The 25,529-nt window shown below is 48.0% G+C and overlaps 1 protein-coding gene across 3 annotated transcripts in view; it reads left to right on the forward strand.

Moving 5' to 3' along the window:
* NXN (nucleoredoxin) overlaps positions 1–25,529 on the forward strand; it is a 165,176-nt gene that overhangs the window by 47,762 nt on the left and 91,885 nt on the right. Inside the window, exon 1 of one of the 3 annotated variants that reach the window (XM_078372298.1) lies at positions 301–25,130. The exons of the other annotated variants lie outside the window; for them this stretch is intronic. Within the exon in view, the coding sequence (XP_078228424.1) occupies positions 25,008–25,130 (123 nt within the window). The 5' untranslated portion in view covers positions 301–25,007. Of the gene's footprint in view, positions 1–300; positions 25,131–25,529 lie in introns of those variants that run through there. 3 annotated transcript variants of the gene reach the window in all.

Consider the following 25,529-nt stretch of genomic DNA (forward strand, 5'->3'; position numbering starts at 1 on the left):
CCTGAGTTGGATTTCACATTGGATTTTATTGTAACTCCAGTTCTTGATTGGTTCCACAGTTTTGTTTTTTTTTTTTAAATGTAGCTCAGACACCAGTTGGAAGTGTTACCAGGGAGGGCTTAAAGGGCAAAGGGTGTTTTCGAGGGCAGAGCTTTAAATTTTGGTATCTGAGTTCAACACAGGTGAAGTGTAAATGGGAATCAGCTGTCTTTGGATTAAACACTACTACACAGTTTTTTTAAAGATTAAACACGGAAGTGAAGCAAGGATTCCAGACACTGTTTCCTGAGCAGCCCAGCTGCTTTGCAATCTGGACTTGAGCCTCTTCGGGTTGGGTGAGTCAGGAATCAGAGCTGCCTCCAGGGATTGAGGGAGGCATGGCACGTATGGTGGGAAATGATCGGGTAAGATTTAACCCACGTCCTGCGGGGACGTCCTGGCTTTGCTTCCTGTTAGCTGGTTGCTCTCCCTTATGTTATGGATAATAACCGCCCAGCCTTCCTGGAATATTGGGAATATTGGATAAACCAAAGGATAGGAGAATGCGCTGGAAAGTTGGAATGTTCTTTTTTTTTTTTTTGAGATGGAGTCTCCCTCTGTTGCCCAGGCTGGAGTGTAGTGGCACAATCTCAGCTCACTGCAGACTTCGCCTCCTGGGTTCAAGTGATTCTCCTGCCTCAGCCTCCCGAGTAGGTGGGAGTACAGGCACATGTCACTACGCCCAGCTAATTTTTTTTTTTTTAGTAGAGACCGCGTTTCATCATGTTGCTCAAGCTGGTCTCGAACTCCTAACCTCGTGATCTGCCCACCTTGGCTTCTCAAAGTGCTGGGATTACAGGCGTGAGCCACTGAGCCTGGCAGGAATGTTCCTTATTTACAGTTTGTCATTGTGAAGTTGTGATCAGATGTTGGATTTTGCTACCTGCAAAAGCTGTAAGTGAAGATTGAGCTGGAGTTTTGTGCACAGCCAAATAAAATGCATAGTTAGCTGGACACATTTAATAATGTAAACCAGTGTTATTGAAATGCCAACAGAGGGCCAGCAGGCAGGTGGAGTGAGTGCCTGGGTCAGGTGGTGTCGGGAACAGTGTGGAGGGCTGCAGCCAACCCTTGGGGAGCGCCCGCTCTTGCTTCCAGCTGCTTGCTGCAGTAATGAGGGCCAGCATTGCCAGCTCTTCTGACTTTTCAAGCTTACAGTCTGGGTTTTTATGTGAAGCCAGTTAAGTTTTACATGCTGTTAGCCAGTTAAAAATTTTCTTAACATTGGGCAAGCCAAACAAAGCACATCTGAGTTCCCAACTTCAGGCCTCTGCTGTACTTCACGGGAATTAAGTGTAAATTGCAAACAGTTCCTGAACGTCATGCTGAGTATTGCATGGGTACAGCTGATGATAGTGTTCGGGTCATTGCTCATCTCCTAGTCTTCTTGATACCTGCTCATGTGAACGATATTCTCCAATACCTGTGTTTTTTGTTTTTTTTTTGTTTTTGAGACAGCCTCACTCTGATGCCTAGGCTGGAGTGCAGTGGCACCATCTCGGCTCACTGCAACCTCCGCCTCCCCAGTTTAAGCAATTCTCCTGCCTCAGCCTCCCAAGTAGCTGGGGTTACAGGCATGTGTCACCACGACCAGCTAATTTTTGTATTTTTGGTAGAGAAACCCCATTGATCAGGCTGGTCTTGAACTCCTGACCTCAGGTGATCCACCTCTTTCAGCTTCCCAAAGTGTTGGGATTACAGGCGTGAGCCACCGCGCCTGGCCTTCCAGTACCTTTCTCAAGGGAATTAAGGATAATGTTGTGATGAACGTAGCCAGAACGGATTTTTTTTTTTTTTTTTGAGACAGAGTCTCACTGTGTTGCTCAGTCTGGAGTGCAGTGGCACGATCTCGGCTCACTGCAGCCTCTGCCTCCTGGGTTCAGGCAATTTGGTGCCTGCCACCATGCCTGGCTAATTTTTTTTTGTATTTTTGGTAGAGACGGGGTTTCACCATGTTGGCCAGGCTGGTCTCAAACTCCTGACCTCGTGATCCGCCTGCCTCGGCCTCCCAAAGTGCTGGGATTTACAGGCATGAGCTGCCACGCCTGGCCCAGAATGTATCTTTTTAGAACACAATGAGAAGCTTCCCTCTAGGTTAACAATATTCATCCAATAATCTAAGCTTCAGGGTGTGGTGGTTGCCCAGTTATTAGTTCACATTACCAGCCCGTGGATCTGTCTTACCCAGGAGAATTCCATAGGAAATCTCATCGAAAGCTTTCCTGATGTGCCAGGCAGAACACAATTCCCGAACTGCCACTCTTGAGTGAGACAGGAAGTTAGTTGGATGTCGATTTTGAAAGAAGTAGTGCGGTGGTTGAGACCCCCCGCTGAGACCCTGTGCTGGTACTTAAGCCTTCCTAGTGACCCACATGGAGGGAGCTTTCTTTGCAAAACACCTCCCTTGCCACAACCCTGTGAATTAAGTAACCCCTCTGGATTTTTGGCCAGAGCCCTCTTCAAGTTTACAGTCTGTGGTTTCCCTTTATCCGTGATGTTTATCCTCTCCTCTCTCTGCTAATTACCAGCAGCCCAGATTCTCAGAGGAGTCGACTTTGTTAACACAAGCAGCTTGGGTTGGTGAGAGTCCAGGCAGTATAAGGACCATCACGTGCAGACTTGGATAATTAAAGAGAAGCCGGGAGGGTGGAGTGGGCAGGGCTGGCTTCACCTCTCTCTCTGCGACTGATTGGTTATGCAGCTCCTGCAGAGCTTGCCTCCTCCTGCTCTTCCCCCAGACCATTCTGGCTACTTTTGCTTCCTTTCTTTTTCTTTTTTTTTTTTTTTTTTTTGAGATGGAGTTTCGCTCTTGTTACCCAGACTGGAGTGCAATGGCGCGATCTCGGCTCTCTCCGCCTCCTGGGTTCAGGCAATTCTCCCGCCTCAGCCTCCTGAGTAGCTGGGATTACAGGCACGTGCCACCATGCCCAGCTAATTTTTTGTATTTTTTAGTAGAGATGGGGTTTCACCATGTTGACCAGCCTGGGCAACGCTTGAGCCCAGGAGTTTGAGATCAGTCTGGGCAAGATGGTGAGACCTGTCTCTATAACAAATAAAAAAAATTAGCCAGGTGTAGTGATGCATGCCTGTAGTCCTCTTGATCTCTTGACCTCGTGATCCACTCGCCTCGGCCTCCCAAAGTGGTGCTGGGATTACAGGCGTGAACCACCGCGCCCGGCCTGCTTCCTTTTTTTTTTTTTAAAAGACAAGGTTTTACTCCTGTTGCCCAGGCTGGAGTGCAGTGGCATGATCTCAGCTCACCACAACCTCCGCTTCCCAGGCTTAAGTGATTCTCCTGCCTCAGCCTCCCGGGTAGCTGGGACCACAGGTGTGCACTACCATGCCAGGCTCTTTTTTTTTTTTTTTTTGTAGAGATGGGGTTTCACCTTGTTGCCCATGCTGATCTGGAACTCCTGAGTTCAAGTGATCTGCCCGCCCCGGCCTCCCAAAGTGCTGTGACCACAGGCGTGAGCCACTGTGCCTGGCCGCCCTTTTGCCGATCCGACCTCCCCTTTCTGTGCTCCTTCTGGCCTCCCATTGGGTCACTGACTCCCCTCCCAGCATTATTATAAACAGTTTTTTTGGCTGCATGGGATGGGAGATGGGCAAAAGTATTCATCCACAGACTCTTTCATCACCTGGAACCTTGTTCTACAAATCCCGAGGATATGTGGGCTGGCCAGGCACATTGGCTCACGCCTATAATTTCAGCACTTTGGGAGGCTAAGACGGGCAGGTCGCTTGAGCTCAGGAGTTCAGGCAGCCTGGGTGACATGACAAAACCCCATCTCTACAAAAAATATCAAAGTTAGCCAGCCGTGGCTGCACACCTGTGGTCTCCACTACTCGGAAAGCTGCAGTGGGAGGATGGTTTTAGCCTGGGAAGTGGAGGCCACAGTGAGCTGAGATTGCGTCACTGCACTCCAGCCAGCGCCATAGAGCCAGACCTTGTCCCCCAACAAAAAAAAAGAAAAGAAAAAAGAATATGTGGGATACTCCTGTTAATAAAGACAGGGAAGGAGAGCCAGGCACAGTGGCTCACACCTGTAATCCTAGGACTTGGGGAGGCTGAGGTGGGAGGATCACTTGAACCCAGGAGTTTGAAACCAGCCTGGGCAACGCTTGAGCCCAGGAGTTTGAGATCAGTCTGGGCAAGATGGTGAGATCTGTCTCTACAAAAAATAAAAAAATTAGCCAGGTATAGTGATGAATGCCTGTAGTCCTAGCTACTTGGAGGGCTAGAGTGGGAGGATTGCTTGAGGTCGAGGCTGGAATGAGTCTTGACAGCGCCACTGCACTACAGCCTGAGTAACAGAGCAAGACCCTGTCTCTTTAAAAAAAAAAAAAAATGGAGAAGGAGAAAAAAATACAGAGACAGTAGATTCTTCGAATGTGCAGATGTAACATTGTCTTGATTTCTTGAGAGCTTTCAGCCATCCCAGAGGTTCCTAACAGGTAATAATTTTGCTAAGACATGGATTTGAATTGCAGCCTAGTTGGAACTCATCAGTAATTAAAACTTTGTGAAAAATGGCTCTTTTGCAAAGAGAATCAGCTGCTACTATTCATGATATCAGGGAAGAAAAAGCAAAGATACCCAAAGAAGCGATCGCTCTTAGTCAGCATAGGGAGTTTTGGATAAGTTAGAGACTAGGATGATGACCTTCGCTGTGCTGGGACTAAGCCCACTGTGTGTGTACTTCTCAGGGAACAGGGACGTTTTAGCCATTGCTTGAGCCAGGGTGAAGTTTGTATGAGTGAGACAGTTTTAGAGAAAGTTGATTGGTGGGTTGTAGTGGGAGGTGAGACATTAACAAAAACGGGGGCCTGTAATCCCAGCACTTTGGAAGGCCGAGGTGTGCGGATCACCTGAGGTCAGGAGTTTGAGACCAGCTCGGCAACATGGTGATTTCCCATCTCTACTAAAAATACAAAAATGAGCCAGGCATGGTGGTGCACACCTGTAGTCGCAGCTACTCAGGAGGCTGAGATTGGGGAATCACTTGAACCCGGGAGGCAGAGGTTACAGTGAGCAGAGATCGTGCCATTCACTCTGGCCTGGGCAACAAGAGTAAAACTGTCTCAAAAAAATGAAAAATCAGGAAAAAGCCAGAGTCTGTATGGCACCTTCTGTGTGGCTGGGTTTGGAATGGCTGAAGCTGCTGGGTGTGCGTCTCTAGAGTCCCAGGGCTTCCCTGGACCTGTGTTTGCTTCCCGGGAGGGAGGCCTCTTCTTGCTGGCTCAGTCCCTGTATGTCTGTCTTACCACCCTTCCTTCTTCCTCCCTGCCCCGTCCTTGGTGCCGCTGTGCAGCTGGAGACAATCAGCTTTGAACTGAAAGAAGCAGAGGGGTCAGTCCTTACACCTGGCTCCTCTGGCTGCTCCCAAGGCTGTGGGCCAAACCTCAAAGCAAATAGTTACTTTGCCTCCCCATCTGGCCTTTAAAATCTCTTCTCCCCAACCCCAGTCCCAACTTGCCACCCAGTCCTGTCTTCCAGTTCTGTATAACTGGAGTTCCTGCCTTTACGTGGGCAGTCATTTCTGAGTGATAGGAGTTTAGCAGATGAAAGTAATTTACACCGAAGGTGTGAATGAGGCTTGGTCTTTGAATGTTTGCATTTAAAATCAAATGAGCCTTGGTGCTCAGGGCTGGGGCTGGGGAGCCCAGGGCTGGGGCTGGAGAGCAGGGGAAGGGGAGTTAGTCTTTAATGAAGACAGAGTTTCAGTTTAGGAAGATTAAAAACTGGATACAGATGGCCACGGTTGCAGAACTGTGAATGTGCTTAATGCCACAGGACTTCACACTGAAAACACTTGAAATCATACATTTTTTGCCAGTATATTTTATCACAATAAAAAACTAAAAATCGGCGGGGCACGGTGGCTCCCACCTGCCATCCCAGCACTTTGGGAGGCCGAAGCCGGCAGATCACCTGAGGTCAGGAGTTTGAGACCAGCCTGACCAACACAGAGAAACCCAGTCTCTACTAAAAATACAAAATTAGCCCGGTGTGGTGGCATATGCCTGTAATCCCAGCTCCTCAGGAGGCTGAGGCAGGAGAATCGCTTGAACCCAGGAGGCAGAGGTTGTGGTGAGCTGAGATGATGCCATTGCACTCCAGCCTGGGCAATAAGAGTGAAACTCTGTCTCAAAAACAAAATCAAGCGAGGCTTTCCCTATAATAACACAAAGAATATTATACAAGTAACATAAGATGTTTTAGAGAGGCTTGGCTTAGTGGCTCACCGTGGTAATCCCAGCTTTTTTGGGAGGCTGAGGCCAGAGGATCACTTGAACCTAGGAGTTGCAGACCAGCCTGGGTAACAAAGTGAGACCTCCTCTCTCCAAAAAAAAAAAGGGCCATCGGGTGGCTCACGCCTGGAGGCCGGGTTGGGCAGATCACTTGAGGTCAGGAGTTCGAGACCAGCCTGGCCAACATGGCAAAACCCATCTCTACTAAAAATATAAAAAATTAAAAAGAAAAAAAATTCAAAAAATAGCCAGGTGTGGTGGTGGGAGCCTGTAATCCCAGCTAGTTGGAAGCTGAGGCAGGAAAATTGCTTGAACCCAGGGGGTAGAGGTTGCAGTGAGCTGACATTGTGCCACTGCACTCCAGCCTGGGCGACAGGGTGGGACTCTGTCTCAAATATAAATAAATAAATAAAACACGCCATATGGTGCTGCTCTCCTGTGGTCCCAGCTTCTCAGGAGGTGGAGGTGGGGAGAGCCCTTGAGCCCAGGATCCCACCGCCACACTCCAGCCTGGGCAACACAGTGAGACCTTGTCTCAAAAAAAGAAAAAGGCTTTTAGAGGATTTGAAAAATACAGCAAAGCACAAGATTATAGGGATCATGAGCCTCCCACTGCTGACAGTTTGCAGTTTTCTGTATTTTATATCTTCCCAGTCTTTTTTCTGTAAAATATACTAAAAAAAAAAAAAAAAAACAAAAGCGGGGCTTAACTAGACACAGTGTTTTGTGGTTTCCACTTAACTGTCTCACGGATATTCTCCGACCTCATCAAATGGCATCAAATACTCATTTTCTTTTTTTTTTTTTTTGAGATGGAATCTCGCTCTGTCGCTCAGGCTGGAGTGCGGTGGTGTGATCTCGGCTCACTGCAACCTCTGTCTCCTGGGTTCAGGTGATTCTCTGCCTCAGCCTCTCCAGTAGCTGGGACCACTGACCCCGAGCCGTGGGATCTGCATAGTAAATGAACCTGGATGAGGGAGGGGTGAGAGCCTGGGAGCACACGGCAGAGCTGGGGTGAGCTGGAGCGAGCTGGGGCAGGCTGGTCCCTTGGGGAGTGTGCCGGGGTGGGACCGGGATGCTGGGGGGATGGAGTTTGGTGGGTAGGACAACTTCCGGGCTGACTCGGCAGACAGGAGCCAGTGCAGCCCTGGTGGGGGTGACAGGAAGGCCTAGGGATCCCCAGGTGCTCTGGGCTGGGAGAGTACCCTATGGGCTCGTGGCTCCTTAAGCTGAACTTGAACAATCACAGATGTTGGCATTGCCAGATTCCTCCAGGTCAAAGCTGGAGCTGGGGGCTGAGGGCGGGGGTAGATGACAGGAGGCAGCGTTGATACGTTTGTAATTTTGGGTTTTGTGGTGTTTGGGCATTAAAGATTCAGAATGTTGGCCAGGCGTGATGGCTCACGCTTATAGTCCCGGCACCTTGGGTGGCTGAGATGGGCTGATCGCTTGAGCCCAGGAGTTCAAGACCAGCCTGGGCAACACAACGAAACCTTGTCTCTACCAAAAACACAAAATTTTGCGAGGTGTGGTGGCTTGAAGAGCATTGGAGCTGAAAGTCCCTCAATGGAGGAGGCTGTGGAACTGGGTAGAGGCTGTGGCTGAGTGATGAAGGCACTGGGAGTGCTGGTGGGAGCTGAGGCAGAGAGAGGTGGAAGGTACATTTTCTGCCGTGGCCCAGGGGTTAGTGAGTATCAGTCTGTAAGTGGAGGAGATGGAGGTGTAGCCAGGTGGGCTCGCGGACCTGTGTGGCCCGCCAAGATGGAATGATGGATGGAAGGGAGAGCGTTTCCAGGTGTTTGGTCCCAGGACTGCTCTGCCCCTCGTAGTGTTTCTGGATTGCTTTCCGATATTATTTTCCAATTGCTGCTCACCTGCAGAGCCATGCCCTGTGTGGTCAGTACTGATGGATGTCCTCCCTCTCTCCCACCTTGAACCAGGGCCGTGTGTGAGGGCCGTGCGAGAGGAACACTGGGATCCCGATAGAGATGCAGGTTCTGTAACCTACCATGAGAGCAGGTGCTGCCGACAGCCATCTGACCGCGTCCTCACAAAATGGGCCACCTCAATTTCCGGTCGTGCTGAGATTATAGGACAATAACATGTTTATGAGCTTCTTAAAGGAAGGAATGATCACCCTGCATTGACAGAGCCCTGTGATAAAAGCTGTTTAATTGGAATAATGATTCCAGAAACTTTTTTTTTTTAAGCGATAGGGTCTTACTCTGTTGCCCTGGCAGGAGTGCAGTGGCACGATTGTAGCTCACCGCAGTCTCAAATTCCTGGCCTCAAGTGATCCTCTCTCCTCAGCCTCCTAAGTAGCTGTGACTCCAGGTGTCCTCCACCTTGCCTGGCTGCAGAAACATTTTTAATGAAGAAAGAGGCTGTGCAAACGTAGTTTAACTTAGTTCTTTGAGTCCTTACGTTCACCAAGGATTCAACAAACACTGCCCCCCCCACCCCCAGCCCTGCTTTTTTTTTTTGAGATGGAGTTTCACACTGTCTCCCAGGCTGGAGTGCAGTGGTGTGATAATGTCGGCTCAGGGCAACCCCTGCCTCCCAGGTGCAAGCGATTCTCGTGCCTCAGCTTCCTGAGTAGCTGGGATTACAGGCACCCACTGCCCCACCCAGCTGATTTTTTTGTATTTGTAGTAGAGACGGGGTTTTACCATGCTGGCCTGGCTGGCCTCGAGCTGCTGGCCTCGAGCTCCTGACCTCAGGTGTTCTGGGATTACAAAGTGCTGGGATTAAAGGTGTGAATCACTGCATCCAGCCTCAACCAAACCCTTTTAAATCAAGAAATTAAGACAGAAAGTAGCTGGCATGGAAGTGAGTTACTGACTCAGGGGCTGGATGAAAATGGAGTTACGGGTTCCTGAGTCCATTTCACAAAGGAGATGAAACACGTGAAGCTCACGGACGCATCCTGGGCCCTCCAGGTTCCTTTTTCCTTTTCCCTCCAAACCCAACGTTACAAAGGAAAATAGCCTCAATGGACACCAGACCCCTTAGGCCCAGGGTTCTGTGCTCCGTGTCCAGTACAGTGGGGCAGCCAGGCTGGCCACAGCCGTGTGTTGCTCTTCAGTTACAGTGGTTTTGGGAGAGGCGATGCCGAGTGTCCTGGTGTTTCTTTTGTTTGTGGCCCATCTTCCCAGTAGGATGATGTGAAGATTTATTTTCTGATGTAGACACATACCTGTTAAAGCTGAAACTGAGACTTCCTTGATGCTGCAGATTCGGGGCGTGTCTCTTGTGATGTGCAGGCCCAACCTGGCCATGTGTCGTCCGTAAAGTCGGAGCTCAGTGGACATTTTATTATTATCTATTAGGGGTTCTTGTCAACAAAACTGAACACAGGCCACATTCTTCCTCCTCGCTGTCCCCTTTGTTTGGAGCTCAAGTCCTTCTGAGATGTGGCCTGTCGTCCCCCTTCTGTAAGGACTTCCTGGGGCTCGGGGTCTCTCTTGCCTGCCGTGCCAGCGATGCGCTCTGTATGCACGCCGTGTGGGGCTGGACCCTGGGTTGTCTGTCTAAGGTGGAATTGGGTAGGAAGCCCGCCTGGGGTGGATGGCCTGAATCGGGTTGAGGTGGTGAAGTGGATCTGAGCCAAGTCCTTGTCAGAGAGAGAGCTGGGAGTTGAGCCTGTGGACACCCGTGCTGAGTTCAGAGAGTGGGTGGAGATTAAAAAATGGGAAATGAGAGCAAGGCGAGGTGGCTCATACCTGTCATCCCAGCACTTTGGGAGGTCAAGGCTGGCAGATCATGAGGTCAGGGGTTCGAGAGCAGCCTGGCCAACATGGTGAAACCCCATCTCTACTAAAAATACAAAAATTAGCCGGGCATGGTGGGGAATGCATGTAATCCCAGCATCTTGGGACGTTGAGGCAGGAGACTCACTTGAACCTGGGAGGCGGAAGTTGCAGTGAGCTGAGATTGCACCATGGTACTCCAGGCTGGCTACAGAGTAAGACTTCATCTCAAAAAAAAAAAAAAGGGAAATGACGTGTGAGAAGTGAGACGGTGTTGTGATGAAAGGGTGAACAGCAGGTCCAGTGGGAACAAGGAGGAGCTGGGATGGTTGCCCAGACAACAGCGTGGCCGTGGCATGAGTTGAGGCATTGAGGCTCATGAGTAAAGGAACCGGCAGTGTTGTCGGAGGAAAAGCCTACATTTGATTTGTAGCTCCAGCATGTATAACAAAGTGGGACACACAGGGAGTATCTGAGAGGGTGATTAATGGATGAGAATAAAGACCATTGAGAATACCCACCTTCAGTGTGGTTTGGAAATTTATGAGGAAGAGGTTAGGGTGGGGACTGACCGAGGCCTGTTGGCTGCTGTAATTTTTTTTTTTTTTTGAGGTGAGGTCTTACTCTGTCATCCAGGCTGGAGTGCACTGGTGTGATCTTGGCTCATTGCAACCTCCACCTCTCAGGTTCAAGTGATCTTCCTGTCTCAGCCTCCCGAGTAGCTTGGATTACAGATGGGCACCACCATGCCCAGCTAATTTTTTTTTTTTGAGATGGAGTATCGCTCTTGTTACCCAGGCTGGAGTGCAGTGGTATGATCTTGCCTCACTGCACCTCCACCTCCTAGGTTTAAGTGGGCCCTTCACCATGTCTGGCTGATTCTTTTGTACTTTGAGTAGAGACGAGGTTTCACCATGTTGGCCAGGCTGGTCTCGAACTCCTGACCTCAGGTGATCTACCCGCCTCGGCCTCCCAGAGTGCTGAGATTACAGGCGTGAGCCATCGTGCCCATCAGCTGCTGTATCTTTGTGAGCTTAATGTGAAAATCCTCAGTACTTTTCAGGGATCCCTGGGATCCCCAAACACTGAAAACTTTGATTCCTTGGATATTCACAGTAGCTACTCTAGCCGAGGTACAATTTCACATTTTACCAGGAGGGACTGTCCGAAATCTAATTTTAAAGTTTTGGAATGTGTTTATATTTTCATTTTTTTAGTTGGGTAACTTTGAAATGTCACATATGAATTTTACTTGAAACCAGGGATTTGGCCTTGACTCATTCCCAGAAGGCACTCTGCAAAGGAAAACTGTGTCTAGAATTGTTGTAAGCGATTCCATTTTCCGCAGGAGGAGGGAGAAAGGGATAAATGGATCCCACGCCACAGGAAACGCCCGGCACCTCACTCCTCATGCTTTTTCCTGTTTGATGCCTGCTTTCTCCTTGTGCCTTTTCCCATTTGATGCCAGCTTTCTGGAAGATGCGATTTTCTGCTTCCATTTCTGTTGCCCACGTACCAGGATTTCTAGCAAAGTGGGCTGAGAGTTTTGCTGGAGGTTACTTTAAACCCATCATCCTGTGTCTCCCTTTTCTTTCGGCATTTGACTGAAACGATGCCTCGGCAGGCAGGCGCTCTCTGGAGGCTCAGCACTTTTCTCTCTCTGCCTTACAAGAAGTGTCTTTTCAACATGTGGTTTAAAATGGAGCATGCAAATAAAAACACGGAACTGGCCACCTGGAGATAAAAACTCCAGGGATGAGGACAGAAGAACCAGGTGAGGGGGAGCAGCTGGAAGCTCCAGCTCTGACCCATGAGGGGTCATGCACTGTCATGTTTCACTAATTAGTCTTTGTCTTGCTGGTTGTTACCTTGCCAAGTTTCCAGCCCTAGGGTATCCTTGTTACTTACTTTCTCTCCTCCTGCACCAAAGCTGGGAAGCGTTACACTGTATACTCATTCATTTTCACTTTTATTCCTTTTTTTTTTTTTTTTTTTTGAGATGTCTTGCTCTGTCGCCCAGGCTAGAGTACAGCAGGATGATCTCGGCTCACTGCAACCTCCACCTCCTGGGTTCAAGCAATTCTCCACCTCAGCCTCCGAGTAGGTGGGATTACAGGCATGTGCCACTATGCCTGGCTAATTTTTTGTACTTTTAGCAGAGACTGAGTTTCTCCATGTTGGCCAGGATGGTCTCGAGTTCCTGACCTCGTGATCCACCCGCCTCAGTTTCCCAAAGTGTTGGGATTACAGGCGTGAGCCACCGCACCCGGCCACTTTTATTTTTTTCTTAGAAATGTCTTCCTTGAGGCCAGGCATGGGGGGCTTATGCCTGTAATCCAAGCACTTTGGGAGGCTGAGGCAGGATGGCTTGAGCCCAAGAGTTTGAGACCAGTCTGGGAAACAAGACAAAAAATATAAAAATTAGCTGGGTGTGATGGCAAACTCCTGTATTCCCAGCTACTCAGGAGGCTGAGGCAGGAGAATTGCTTGAACCCTGAAGGTGGAGGTAGCAGTGAGCCGAGATCCTGACACTGCACTTCAGCCTGGGTGACAGAGTGAGACTCCGTCCCAAAAAGAAATAATTCCTAGAGGTCATCCAGAATTTTGTCTTTCTGTACTCTGAAGGTCCTAATCATAGTCCTACTTACTCTCAACTCTAAATCCTCAACTAGGCCTGGTACAGTGGCTCATGCCTGTAATCCAGCACTTTGGAATGCTGAGGCCAGTGGATCACAAGGTCAGGAGATCTAGACCATCCTGGCCAACATGGTGAAACCCCGTCTCTACTGAAAACACAAAAATTAGCAGGGTGTGGTGTCATGTGCTTATAATCCCAGCTACTCAGGAGGCTGAGGCAAGAGAATTGCTTAAACCAGGAGAGGTGGAGGTTGCAGTGAGCTGAGACCACGCCATTGCACTCCAGCCAGGGTGACAGTGAGATCCCGTCTCAAAAAAGAAAAAAATCCTCAATATGAAATTTTTCCAATACAAGGTTCTTTCTGCAATCCCGCCCCCTTTAGTATTTGAGGAAAACTCATCTCACTTGCTGTCTTCCTTCTCCCTGTGCTGATCATTAGCTTGTCTTCAGATCCTCTGGAAGTCCTGGTTCCCCAAATACGGCTTGGTTTGCCTCACCCATACCCAGCACAGTCCTGCCTCCTGCGTCCTGGTGCTCCCTCTGTTAAATTGCTATTTAGTTAATTACATCACTCAGTGGACTGTGAACTCCTGGAAGGTCAGTAGCAAGTCTTTTTTTTTTTTCTTTTCGTGGTTCTCTTGCTGCTACACAAATTAAAGAAGTAAGTCTTCATTTCTCATCTTCATCTCCACTGGGTTCAATGCTCAGCAGAAGGCAGCACTTCGTAAATGTTTGTCAAGCTGTGTATATGCCCATCTCCTCTGGGAATCCTGCATGCTATTCCTGTTTGCCGTTCACCTTTTCTCTGCTGTCTCACTGCATACTTCCCGACTTAAAAAAATCTGCCTTCTGGACAGGCGCGGTGGCTCACGTCTGTAATCCCAGCTCTTTGGGAGGCCAAGGCAGGCAGATCACCTGAGGTCAGGAGCAGCCTGACTAACATGGTGAGTCTCCCTTCTCTACTGAAAATATAAAATAAGCTGGACATGGTGACACATGCCTGTAATCCCAGCTACTAGAGAGGCTGAAGCCGGAGAATCACTTGAACCTGGGAGGCGGAGGTTGCAGTGAGACGAAATCTCGCCATTTCACTCCAGCCTGGAAGATAAAAAGAGACTCTGTCTTAAAAAAATAAAAAATAATAAAAATCCTCCCTGAGTTTGGGAGGACAGGCCATTACAATGAATGTCCTTGCTGTAAAGTTAGTGACTTTATGCCAGTGTAGCTGAAAAGGGCAATTGTTTTAAAAAAAAATTTTCTGCTTCATTTTTGTCTGCCCTTTTACTGCAAGGATAAGAAAGAGCAGGTGCCAGGAGAGAAAAGTCACCTGAGAACATCTGTGGGATGGGCTTTGCCTGGGGCCATGGGAGTGGTTGGAGAACTCTTTTCCTTTGGTCTCTGTTGGGCCATGATGTCTCTGGGAAATGGACCAGCTCTGCTTTGCCAGCCTGTTGTGCTGAGGAATCTCTGCTCGGCGGGGCAGGGCCAGCATCTTCCTCTGTAATCACTTCTGTGTTGAAACAGCTCAAGCCAGTGTGTCTCTTGCTAGAGGCAGAGGGGGTTACCAGACTCCGGAAAACTGACAGCAAACGGACTTTTCAAGCTCGAGGATGGGATGTGCCCCAGGACGTGTGGGTGCCTCTGGATGAGTTCCGTGTTTTGGGTGCCGCCGTGGTTGGGTGAACAGCTGTTTGCTTTTCCAGCTTTTACAAAATCGGGGGAAGGATTTTTGGTGACTCATGCATTTTTCTGTTCAATTTTACTTCTCCTGATAGGAACTCAGCATATATTTATGTTCAGAAAACTAATCTAGATTTTATTGGTGACTATAAAAAAGTGGACTGTAATATATAAAACTTGTGTATGGTCCAAATGCCAGAATCAGATGATAAATACCAGATCAAATGATAAACCCTAGGCTGAGAAAAGCTATTTCCAACATAGATGACAGAGAAAAGGGCTACTTTTCTTTTCTTTCTTTCTTTCTTCTTTCCTTTATCCCTTCCTTGTCTTGCTCTGTCACCCAGGCTGAGTGCAGTGTCATGATCTTGGCTCACTGCAACCTCTACCTCCCGGGTTCAAGCAATTCTCCTGCCTCAGCCTCCTGAGTGGCTGGAATTACAGGTGCCTACCACCACATCCAACTAATTTTTGTATTTTTAGTAGAGATGGGTTTCACTATGTTGACCAGGCTGGTCTTGAACTCCTGACCTCAGGTGATCTGTCTGCCTCAGTCTCCCAGAGTGCTGGGATTATAGGCATGAGCCACCACGAACTGGCCTGTTTTTTTTACTTAATGCATAAAGAGTTTTTAAAATCAATTTGGAGTCCGGGCACAGTGGCTCATGCCTAAGAAACTGAGGGAATCACCTGATTAATTAATTCATTGAAGCAATAATGCTGTATGTAGAAATTATTTATCATGGGCATATTTTGTTTTTATTGTTAGAAAATACAAAACTGTGGTTAGACATTAAAAAAAGACTTCCATTAATGAAGAAACAGACTGTTCCTGGCTAGAAATATGAAATATTGTAAAGGTGTTATTTCTTTAAAATTAGTTTATAGATTTAATGCAGTCATAGTTAAAAATCCTCGGGAGGCAGGGCATAGTTTTTTTGTTAAGAAGCATATAGTGTGGGAAACAGCAGCACAGTGTCCACAGAAATAAGCCTTGAGCAGTTACAAAGCAATATATCAAATGCAGAGCAATAAAATTGGATACATATGTACTGTGCGAACTTGGACTCCTTTGAGAGAAAAGGCCGAGTGGATTCATCAGCAAAAAAATACTTTGAATAAAAGCTAAAAAGATAAGCCAGAGCGGGAAGGAAACTCTGTTAAAGTCCAGAGTCTCCCAGAAAATGAGAAGTGCCCTTCCTTCCCAAGCCTTCCCTTGGGGAGGGAATGGCTGCTCTGCCGCCAGTCGGAATCTCCACATGGGAAGGTCTGTGACCTGCACCCCCGTCACTTGTTCCGCTTCCAGACGAGCTGGCCCAGGTGTGCTTCCATTTTCGCTTTGGAAAAGTCATTCTGAATTTACAAGTGACTGCAAATTAAGTAATCAAGGACAGATGGGTTGGGCTTGACAATTCCAAGGAGTCCAGTGACTTGAATCTGGAAACAGGACTGACCACATTTGTTGGCATTAATTCACTGGAGCAGTAATGCTGGCTGTAGAAAGTATGTTGTTTTTTTTTTTAAAAAAATCATCAGTTCTGAGCATTTGTAGCAAGTGAAATTTAACTGGGAACGGATGGTAAATTCTTTTAAAAAACAAATGGAAAAGAAATCCCTCCAGACAGTATTATGCATAGGGAGCTTTAAAAAATATATATCCTACAGCATTTGGAAAACATTTTATCATCTGTCTATGCCACTTATAAAGATTAGATTTTTTTGTTTGTTTGTTTGAGATGGAGTTTCACACTTGTCACCCAGGCTGGAGTGCGGTGATATGATCTCAGTTCACCACAGCCTCTGCCTCCTGGGTTCAAGCAATTCTCCTGCCTCATCCTCCCAAGCAGTTGGGACTACAGGCACCCGCCACCATGCCTTGGCTCATTTTTGTATTTTTAGTAGAGACAGGGTTTCGCCATGTTGGTCAGTCTGGTCTCGAACTCCTGGCCTCAGGTGATCCACCTGCCTCAGACTCCCAAAGTGCTGGGATTACAGGCGTGAGCTGCCGTGCCTGGCCAAGAATAGAATTTGAGTCATAGGTTGTTTGATTTAGAAGGTGTGACGTGTTGCTTCATCCCAGAACTGGATGGAACTTTCAGGAGACTTACAGTTGTTCTCTTGGCAAATAAACTGCCTTTATGTTGGAATTATTTCATGATTCTTTTGTAAGCTCTGTAGTGGGCAGATAGAGATATAAAAGGGGATGCCGCTGGTTCACATGTTTTAGACATATGTCCTCCATTGTGCGATGTTTCCCGCTAGTCCGCTTCAGAGGCATCGCTCACGAAGTTTTTTTTTTTTGAGACAGAGTCTCGCTTTATCACCAGGCACCAGGCTGGAGTACAATGGTGGGATCTTGGCTCACTGCAACCTCCGCCTCCCGGGTTCAAGCCATTCTCCTGCCTCAGCCTCCCACACAGCTGGGGACTACAGGCACGTGCCACCACACCTGGCTAATTTTTGTATTTTTAATAGAGATGGGGTTTCACCATGTTGGCCAGGATGGTCTCGATCTCCTGACCTCGTGATCCGCCTGTCTCGGCCTCACACAGTGCTGGGATTACAGGCATGAGCTGCCCCGCCCGGCCAGTTCTTCCAGATCCCTTTCCTTTGGAACACAGACTCATCAAATTTCCATTTTTCATCCTTGCAAAACTGCAGCAGAAGTCAAGAAATGCTGTCTTTGGTGAACAGTCAAATGTCAGATCATGTTTTTGGTGGCTTTATTGTTTTTCTAATCAGTGCAGGTCTGTCAAAATGTTATTCTGAGACTTTATTCTAAGGGTACACTGTTCCTCTATTTGGTACCACTGAAGAATGAATATAAAATCTCTGTTTCATGCCGAGCAGTGGTTGCGTGATGTTTAAATCTATGAATATTTGTAATTTCAGATTTTGCAGTGCCTTATGAGATTAAAAGTACAAAACAAAACCAAAGGTATTTCTCATTTAATCTTCATCATTCCATGACTTAGAAGAAGATTTTGAAATATGTTCTTCTCTTTTGAATAGGACAGATTGCTGGCAGGGAGTGCATTTATTAAAAGTGCTTGTCTTGGTTTTCAGGGTTGAAATCATGAGGGTCTTTTTAATATCAGAAGGTTTCATGGCCTCTGCACCTAATGGAACTTGTGGTTTTGAATTTGGGGTCTGAAGCCAGTTGTTGGTGCTCATGTGATGGAAGGGCCTTTGTCACAGCCCAACGCACCCTCCAGGGGCCTTCTATACATGTTCCGGAACCACTAAGGGGCACTGTTTGGATTTAACCATAATCAGTGAAAAACGTAGAACATGGGGTTTTGGTTTTGGTTTTTTTTCGAGACAGAGTCTCACTCTGTCACCTAGGCTGGAATGCAGTGGCACAGTCTCAGCTTGCTGCAACCTCCACCTCCCAGGTTCAAGCAATTCTCCTGCCTCAGCCTCCTAAGTGGCTTGGACTATAGGCACCCGCCACCACGCCCAGTTAATTTTTGTATTTTTACTAGAGACGGGATTTCACCACGTTGGCCAGGCTGGTCCCAAACTCCTGACCTTAAGGGATCCACCTGCCTCAGCCTCCCAAAGCACTGGGATTACAGACGTGAGCCACCATGTCTGGCCTCCTACCTCCCCTTTTTTCTATCATCTGTTCTATTTTGTGACCATTTATGAAAGTTGCAGTGTCTGAAGATGTGCCCACGTCAACTTGAGATCCTACAGATCTGACATCTGAGAAAAGGACCAATCCATGGTTAAATCACCCGCTGAACCTTTCCATATCACAGGCTGGTCATGGTGGCTCATACCTGTAATGTCAGCACTTTGGGAGGTCGAGGTGAGCAGAGCACCCGAGATCAGGAGTTCAAGAGAAGCCTGGCCAACATGGTGAAACCCGGTCTCTACTAAAAATACAAAAATTAACCAGGTGTGGTGGCACACACCTATAATCCCAGCTACTCGGGAGGCTGAGATGGGGGGATCACTTGAACTCAGGAGGTGGAGGTTGCAGTGAGCCAAGATCACACCACTGCACCCCAACCTGGGTGACTGAGTGGGACTCTGTTTAAAAAAGAAAAAAAATGAGACATCAGTTCGCTTCACAATCCTAAAATATTGCAGATGGAAACCATTACCTAAATTCAGATAATTCACTAAACCTCTTAAAAAGCCAGAGCTGCAGGAAAGGGAACAAGATGGTTAGGGTGGGGATGGACGTCATTCTCCTTCTTTGTTTGCTAGATGATTCTTTTGGAGCTAGGCCTTCAAAAAATCATTTGGCAATTAGGATGGGATTTTTCTTGTAAAGTAGGTTTACAGCTTCTGATCTGGGGATGGTTGATGTATATTTCTTACTGTTTTTATGCCTCTGGGAAGGAAGGACAGGTGTATGCAAAATGTTTATAGACTGAAGAAAATAATGCTGCTGGTGTTTGGGGATGAGCTAGTCTCCTAAAGTAACTGTCATAGCAATGATTGACATTTGCATAGCACTATACAAAACACTTCGCGGCAGACCTGGTGGCTCATGCCTGTAATCCCAGCACTTTGGGAGGCCCAAGCAGGTAGATCACTGAGGTCAGGAGTTCTCGACCAGCCTGGCCAACATAGTGAAACTCCATTTCCACTGAAAATAAAAATAAAATACAAAAAGTTGGCTGGGCGTGGTGGTGGGCACCTGTAGTCCCAGCTACTCAGGAGGCTGAGGCAGGAGAATCACTTGAACCCAGGAGGCGGAGGTGCAGTGAGCCGAGATCACGCCACTGCACTCCAGCCTGGGCAACGAGTGACTCTGTCTCCAAACAAAAACCACAAAACCCCAAAACACTTCTGTATGCCTGATGAGCCTGGAGACAACCCTGGTGGGGAACTTGTGTTGGCATTTTATCTTCATTTGTACTTTATGGAGCTCAAGCTTAGGAAGGTCACTTGCCCAGAGCTGTTTACATAGGAAATGGGCAGGTGGGAACTGAAAACATTAAAAAAAATTTTTTTTTAAACATACTATTTATTAATTCCAGGCCACTCATTCAAAAATACACAAATTAGGAATAAGAACTCTGGACCTTTAACTGTACGGTCCCACTTCCCAGAGCTGTCTGGTCCCCGGGCACCACTGGCTTCTCACAGCTGTGAAGCAGGTACCTGAGAACCAGGCAAGTCCACATTGAGACGCACTCAACGTGTGAAGTGCACCTGCCCTCAAGACCCAGGTATGATGGAAAGAATGTAAGACATCCGGACACTTTGGAAGGCTGAGGCAGATGGATCACCTGAAGGCGATCACCTGAGGTGAGGAGTTTGAGACCAGCCTGACCAACATGGAAAAACCCATCTCTATTAAAAATACAAAATGAGCCAGCCGGGATGGTGCATGCCTGTAATCCCAGCTATTTGGGAGGCTGAGGTAGAACCACTTGAATCCGGGAGGCGGAGGTTGCAGTGAGCTGAGATTGTGCCATTGTGCTCCAGCCTGAGCAACAAGAGCAAAACTCTTGTCTCGAAAAAAAAAAAGAATGTAACGCATCTTATTAATATTTGTTTATATTGATAATATTTCAGATGTTTTGGGTTAAAATATATTAGGATTAACTTCACCTGTACATTTTTACCTTTTTTTTTTTGAGACAGGGTCTCACTCTGTAGCCCAGGCTGGAGTGCAATGGTGCGATCATGGCTCACTGAATCCTCTGCCTCCTGGGCTCAGGTGATCCTCCCACCTCAGCCTCCGGAGTAGCTGGGACCACAGGCATATGCTACTATGCCCAGCTAATTTTTAAGTATTTTTGTAGAGATAGGATCTCACTATGTCACCCAGGCTGGTCTCAAACTCCTGGGCTCAAGCAGTCCTTCTGCCTCAGCCTCTCAAAGTGCTGGAATTGCAGGTGTGAGCCACCATGCCCAGCCCCTTTTACCTTTTGCTGTTAAGAAATTCAAAATGATACATGTGGCTCATGTTACTTCTGTTGAACAGCTGGCTTAGAACTATATTCTTTGGGTTGCTAGAACATAGTTTCTGTCTCGTGTTGGTAACGTAGCTCATATTTTACCACCATTCTAGCCTGTAAGAGTACGCCTCCGTTTGGGGGGGCCAGTTGCCTTTCACTTCCCATGCTGATTTGAAGACTGCTTTTAAAAACTTACACATTTTTTACTTCACTTAATTTTAACCGACAGGATCTGGTTCTGTCACCTGGACTGGAGAACAGTGGTGTGTTTGAAGTTCACTCACTGCAGCCTCTGACTCCTAGGATGAAGGGGGCCTCCCACCTCCCTAATACCTGGAACTGTAGGTGTGCGTTACCATGCCCGGCTTTTGTATATGTATGCATGTGTATTTGTAGAGACAGGGTCTTGCTGTGTTGCTCAGCTGGTCTTGAACTTTTGGGGTCCAGCAGTCTGCCCAGTTTGGCCTTCTCATGTGCTGGGGTTATAGGTGTGAGGCACCACACCTGGCCTGTTTTCTGATTTTGATATAATTTCTGTGATTTTAATGATGTAGGCTTCCAGGTAAGTCCTGACTCCTGGCAGGCTGCATGTTTGGGGACTGTGTGTTAGGTCCGTGGAGCTGTGGGTGTGGGAGTGTGAAGGTGTGTGCCATGCACACTTGGGTGTGGAGAGGAAAGGAAGACGGGAAAGGAAGGTGTGTGTGTGTGTGTGATGGAGTTTCACTCTTATTACCCAGGCTGGAGTGCAATGGCGCGATCTCAGCTCACCACAACCTCCACCTCCCAGGTTCAAGCAATTCTTCCCCTCAGCCTCCCGAGTAGCTGGGACCACAGGCGTGCGCCACCATGCCCAGCTAATTTTTTGTATTTTTAGTAGAGATGGGGTTTCACCATGTTGGCCAAGATGGTCTCGATCTCTTGACCTCATGATCCACCCACCTCGGCCTCCCAAAGTGCTGGGATTACAGGCATGAACCACTGCGCCCGGCCTAGGAAATGGATCTTGCAGACTCTTCGTGCCCCCTGCTTCACAGATTCTGCTTCTCTAAGAGTCAGGAGTAAAGATGTGGACTCTTCCCCTCCCCATAAAAAATACCGCAATGTGGATACATTCCTGTTCCTGACGGGAATGTGTTGGGTCTGAGGTGGGGAAAAAGGCTGAAAATCAGCACGTCGGAGAGAAAGACTCCACAGCCCTTGGAAGGGAGACAGCTGGGAAAGGTTCTTCCTCTATCAGCTTTTCCAATGTGTGCTCCCTTCCTTTTGTCCTTAGTGGCTCTGGGGTCCCATAAAACTAGGGCCAGTTGGTTGGCTGGGAGGCTGAGGTTCTGCGCAGCCACAGGCCCCGTTTTTCACATCGAGCCCTGCTTGGAACTAGAGAGCTGTCCCATTCTGGCGGGTCAACCTTTCCCCAGGCCTTGCTGGGATTGCGGAGTAACTGAGGGGTGCGCAGATGGCGTTGGGTCTAACTCAGTCTCATTATTAAAATTCTTGGCAGGAATTCCACATGAATCACATCCAAAAAAATTTACATGAAAGTTACTGCTATAAGCCTGACCTCAGCCCACAAAACTGAGAAAACTTGGTGTTCTGGGTCTACAGATCAGTCTTAACTCCTCCTTGCCCACAGACTGGTGACGTTTTGCCACAGAGAAGGGAACACGAATTTTCTTGGGAATCCGTCAGTGGAGGGTGCGGGTGGCCTTGGAGGGGGTCACCCCGGGAGGGAGTCCGGTCTGCCCTGGATTAACGCAGACATCAGCCACTTTGGCTGTGGTGATAAAACTTAGTGGGTTGTATGATTTCAGGCAGGTTCCTTAGCCTCTCCAAACCTCAGTGGTCCATCTGGAAAGTGGGGATAAAAATACCTTAAAGAGTTGTTGTGGGTCCTAAGTGAGCCAGTGTGTATAAAGCTTATAGCAGAGGTGGGGTGTGCTGGCTTACACTTGTAATCCCAGCACTTTGGGAGGCTGAGGCAGGAGGATCACTTGAGCCCAGGAGTTTGAGACCAGCCTGGGCCACAGGCAAAAACTGTCTCTACAAAAAATTGAAAAGTTAGCCTGGCATGGTGGTGCATGCCTGTAATCCCAGCTGCACAGGAGGCTGAGGTGGGAGAATCTGCTTGAGCCTGGGAGGCGGAGGTAGCCGTGAGCTGTGATCATGCCATTGCACTCCAGCCTGGGTGACAGAGTGAAACCCTGTCTCAAAAAAAAAATGCGTAGATCAAAAAACAAAGACCGGGTGTGGTGGTGAGCACCTGTAATCTTAGCTACATGGGAGGCTGAGGCAGGAGAATTGCTTGAACGTGGGTAGTGGAGGTTGCAGTGAAAGCAAAAACAAAAACACTTTAGCAGAATTTAGAGGCACGTACCTCATAATTGTTAGCTGCTTTTTAACTTGTTTTTTTTCATTTTGGTTTTTATTTTGTTAGCTGCTTTTATTATTGTTGTCATTGCAGTTACTCATTGTGCTAAAATGTCATGGGCGCCAGAGTGATGGATAGAATGAGGGGTGTGACTGTCCCCTCTTTTCCGCAGGTTTCCTTCGTAAACAGGTTTGGAGGGAAGAGAACAGGTCCTGGAAGGCAGTGGCCTTGGCCCTGAGTGACAGCTGCCTTTAAATAGCTTTCTGAGCTTGCCTTTTGGGGGAGGGGGAGGTGAAGGGGGTGGGGGAGGGGGAGGGGAGGGTCAGACCAGGACTGCGAGGCAGCGTCTTTTCTTGTGCCATCTTTTTTCTCCACTGCGTTCTTCCTAATAAATTAATAAATCTGTATCTGCCTTGATGTGGATGTCCCGAGGACCTTAACCGTGATTTTCAGGTTCGAAAAGATCTTCTTGTGTCTTCTGCTTGAAGGATCAGCCTCACGGAGCTCAGAGGCTGATCCTGGAGGTTAAGCATTTTTTGTGTTACCTGAAGGCTCATTAAGAATGCTAGAGTGAACGTTGATGTGTGTCTGGAAAAGACTATGGGCGTTTCTCCCACGTGCAGGGGGAGCAGCGAAGAATAGAACTGGGGAGAGGGGACTTGGCAGTAGCAACGCTGTCCCTGGTTTCAGGTTCAGTCCTGACTCACCAGCTAGGACAAACATCCGGGGTATTTTTAGGAGATGACCGTGTTGCTGTCCAGCTCACAGGAGGATGGAACTGCATGAGACAGTGTTTAATCAGCAAGCCGAGACTTGGTGCTCACGCCTGTAATTCTGGAAGTTCGGGAGGCCAGGGCCAAGGCAGGTGGATCACCTCAGGTCAGGAGTTTGAGACCAGCCTGGCCAACATGGCAAAACCCCTTTCTTTTAAAAATACAAAAATTAGCCAGGCCTGGTGGCACAGTCTGTAATCCCAGCTACTCGGGAGGCTGAAGCAGAAGAATTGCTTAAACCCAGGAGGTGGAGGTGAGCTAAGATCTCACCACTGCACTCAAGCCTGGGGGATAGAGTGAGACTCTGTCTCAAAAAAAAAAAAAAAAAAAAAAAAAAAAGACCAGCAAGCTGAAGGGGGAGACTTTCAGGCTAAGGGTTTGTAGGACAAAATGCCGTCGATTCAGTTTTAGGGCTTAGCTAACATGCTTTTTTTTCATTCACCCTTGGAGGTATCCTTGAACCCTGTGGCAGCTGTTGGAGGTCGATGCTGTGCTCTTCATTTTCCTGACCAGGAAGCAGAGGTTAGGGCAGTTGAAGAGTTGGAGTCACCTGAGGCCAGGCAGAGCTGGGAGCTTCACCAGGTGTGCTGCTTCCCAGCCAAGGTTCTTCCCTGGAATCAACTGCGGAAAGCAAAGGAGCTGGTGTTGATTCAGTGTCCGCTCCTGCGCCAGATACTGTTACTCCGTTTCATGTAGAAATCATCTCCCGACAAGTCCCTGCGTGCTGCCGACGGTGATGTCAAGGCTTAGAGGGTTTAGTGGATACAAATTAGAATGCAGTTCTAGCTGGCCGGGCACAGCAGCTCACGCCTGTAATCCCAGCACTTTGGGACACCTGAGGTCAGGAGTTTGAGACCAGCCTGGCCAACATGGAGAAAACCAGTTTCTACTAAAAACATAAAATTAGTCAGGTGTGGTGATGGGTGCATTTAGTCCCAGCTACTCGGGAGGCGAGGTGGGAGAATCACTTGAACCTGGGAGGTGGAGTTTGAGCCGAGATTGTGCCATTGCACTCCAGGCTGGACCGAAAGAGCCGAAAGAAGAAAGGAGAAGGAGGAGGAGGAGGAAGGAGGAAGGAGGAAGGAGGAAGAAGGATCCTGATCTGTCTTTTCATTAAGTCCACGCTTTTCTCTTGAAACTCTCCTGCCTCCCGGAAGATGCTTCTAGCCCAGCAGCCTGGGTCATTCTTAACATCTCTGCAGAATAATCCTGAGCTTTTAAATATCAGAAAACTCTTTCCGTGAAGAGAAAATAAAGGACATGTTTTTTGGCCGTCTTGTCTGTAGGCGTTAGCTTTTGAGTGTTTTTTTTGGCTAATGAAGTGCTAAAGGAGGCCCAGTCCCACTTGTAAGAATGTGAAAAACCAGTACCATTCATCCCTCTTCTCCTTGAACCAACAGATTTATTTTGCTTGTTTATAAACTCACCACCTTCGCTTTCCACCCAGGGAAGATCCTGATGCTTGCCTAGTACACGCCTGTGATCCCAGCTACTTGGGAGGCTGAGGCAAGAGAATTGCTTGAGCCTGGGAAGCAGAGGTTACAGTGAGCTGAGATTGTGCCACTGCACTCCAGCCTGGGCGACAGAATGAGACTCCATCTCAAAAAGAAAAAAGAAAAAAAAATGCTGGAGCAGGAACTCATTGAAGCCAGCATTGCTGAGCGCACCGCAGTGAAGACGTCTCCGCTGATCCCCATGGGACTGGGCATTGTAAGGCAAACAGGCTCTGCTGTCTGTAATCTCTCAATTTCCTTTCTATCATGGTGGGACTTGCAGGAAGGCAATGAGGCTGCCTGGTATTTTCCTTCCCTCATTCAATTTGAGCAATTGCCTTTTGACATCTGACTGATGGGATGTCCGCCCTAGAGAATGCTTTCCAGAAGAAATTGAGTTTTCTGTGTGTTTTCTGCTCATCATGAGGTCCATCTTGCTAATTGATTGTCCTGTAATCGGTGCTGGGCAGCCCCTGGTGGCTTCGTTTCTGTGATGTCGGGAAAAAGCCACGTGTCTCTGCAGTCATTTTGGTTCTTGCCAAGCTGCCTTTCCCATCTGGGGCATTGAAGGGTCTGTCTCCAAGGACACAGCGCTGGCGTTACCGAGAGCCTGGCT

Source organism: Callithrix jacchus, chromosome 5, assembly GCF_049354715.1.
Source record: "Callithrix jacchus isolate 240 chromosome 5, calJac240_pri, whole genome shotgun sequence".
In the NCBI taxonomy this organism is placed as follows: Eukaryota; Metazoa; Chordata; class Mammalia; order Primates; family Cebidae; genus Callithrix; species Callithrix jacchus.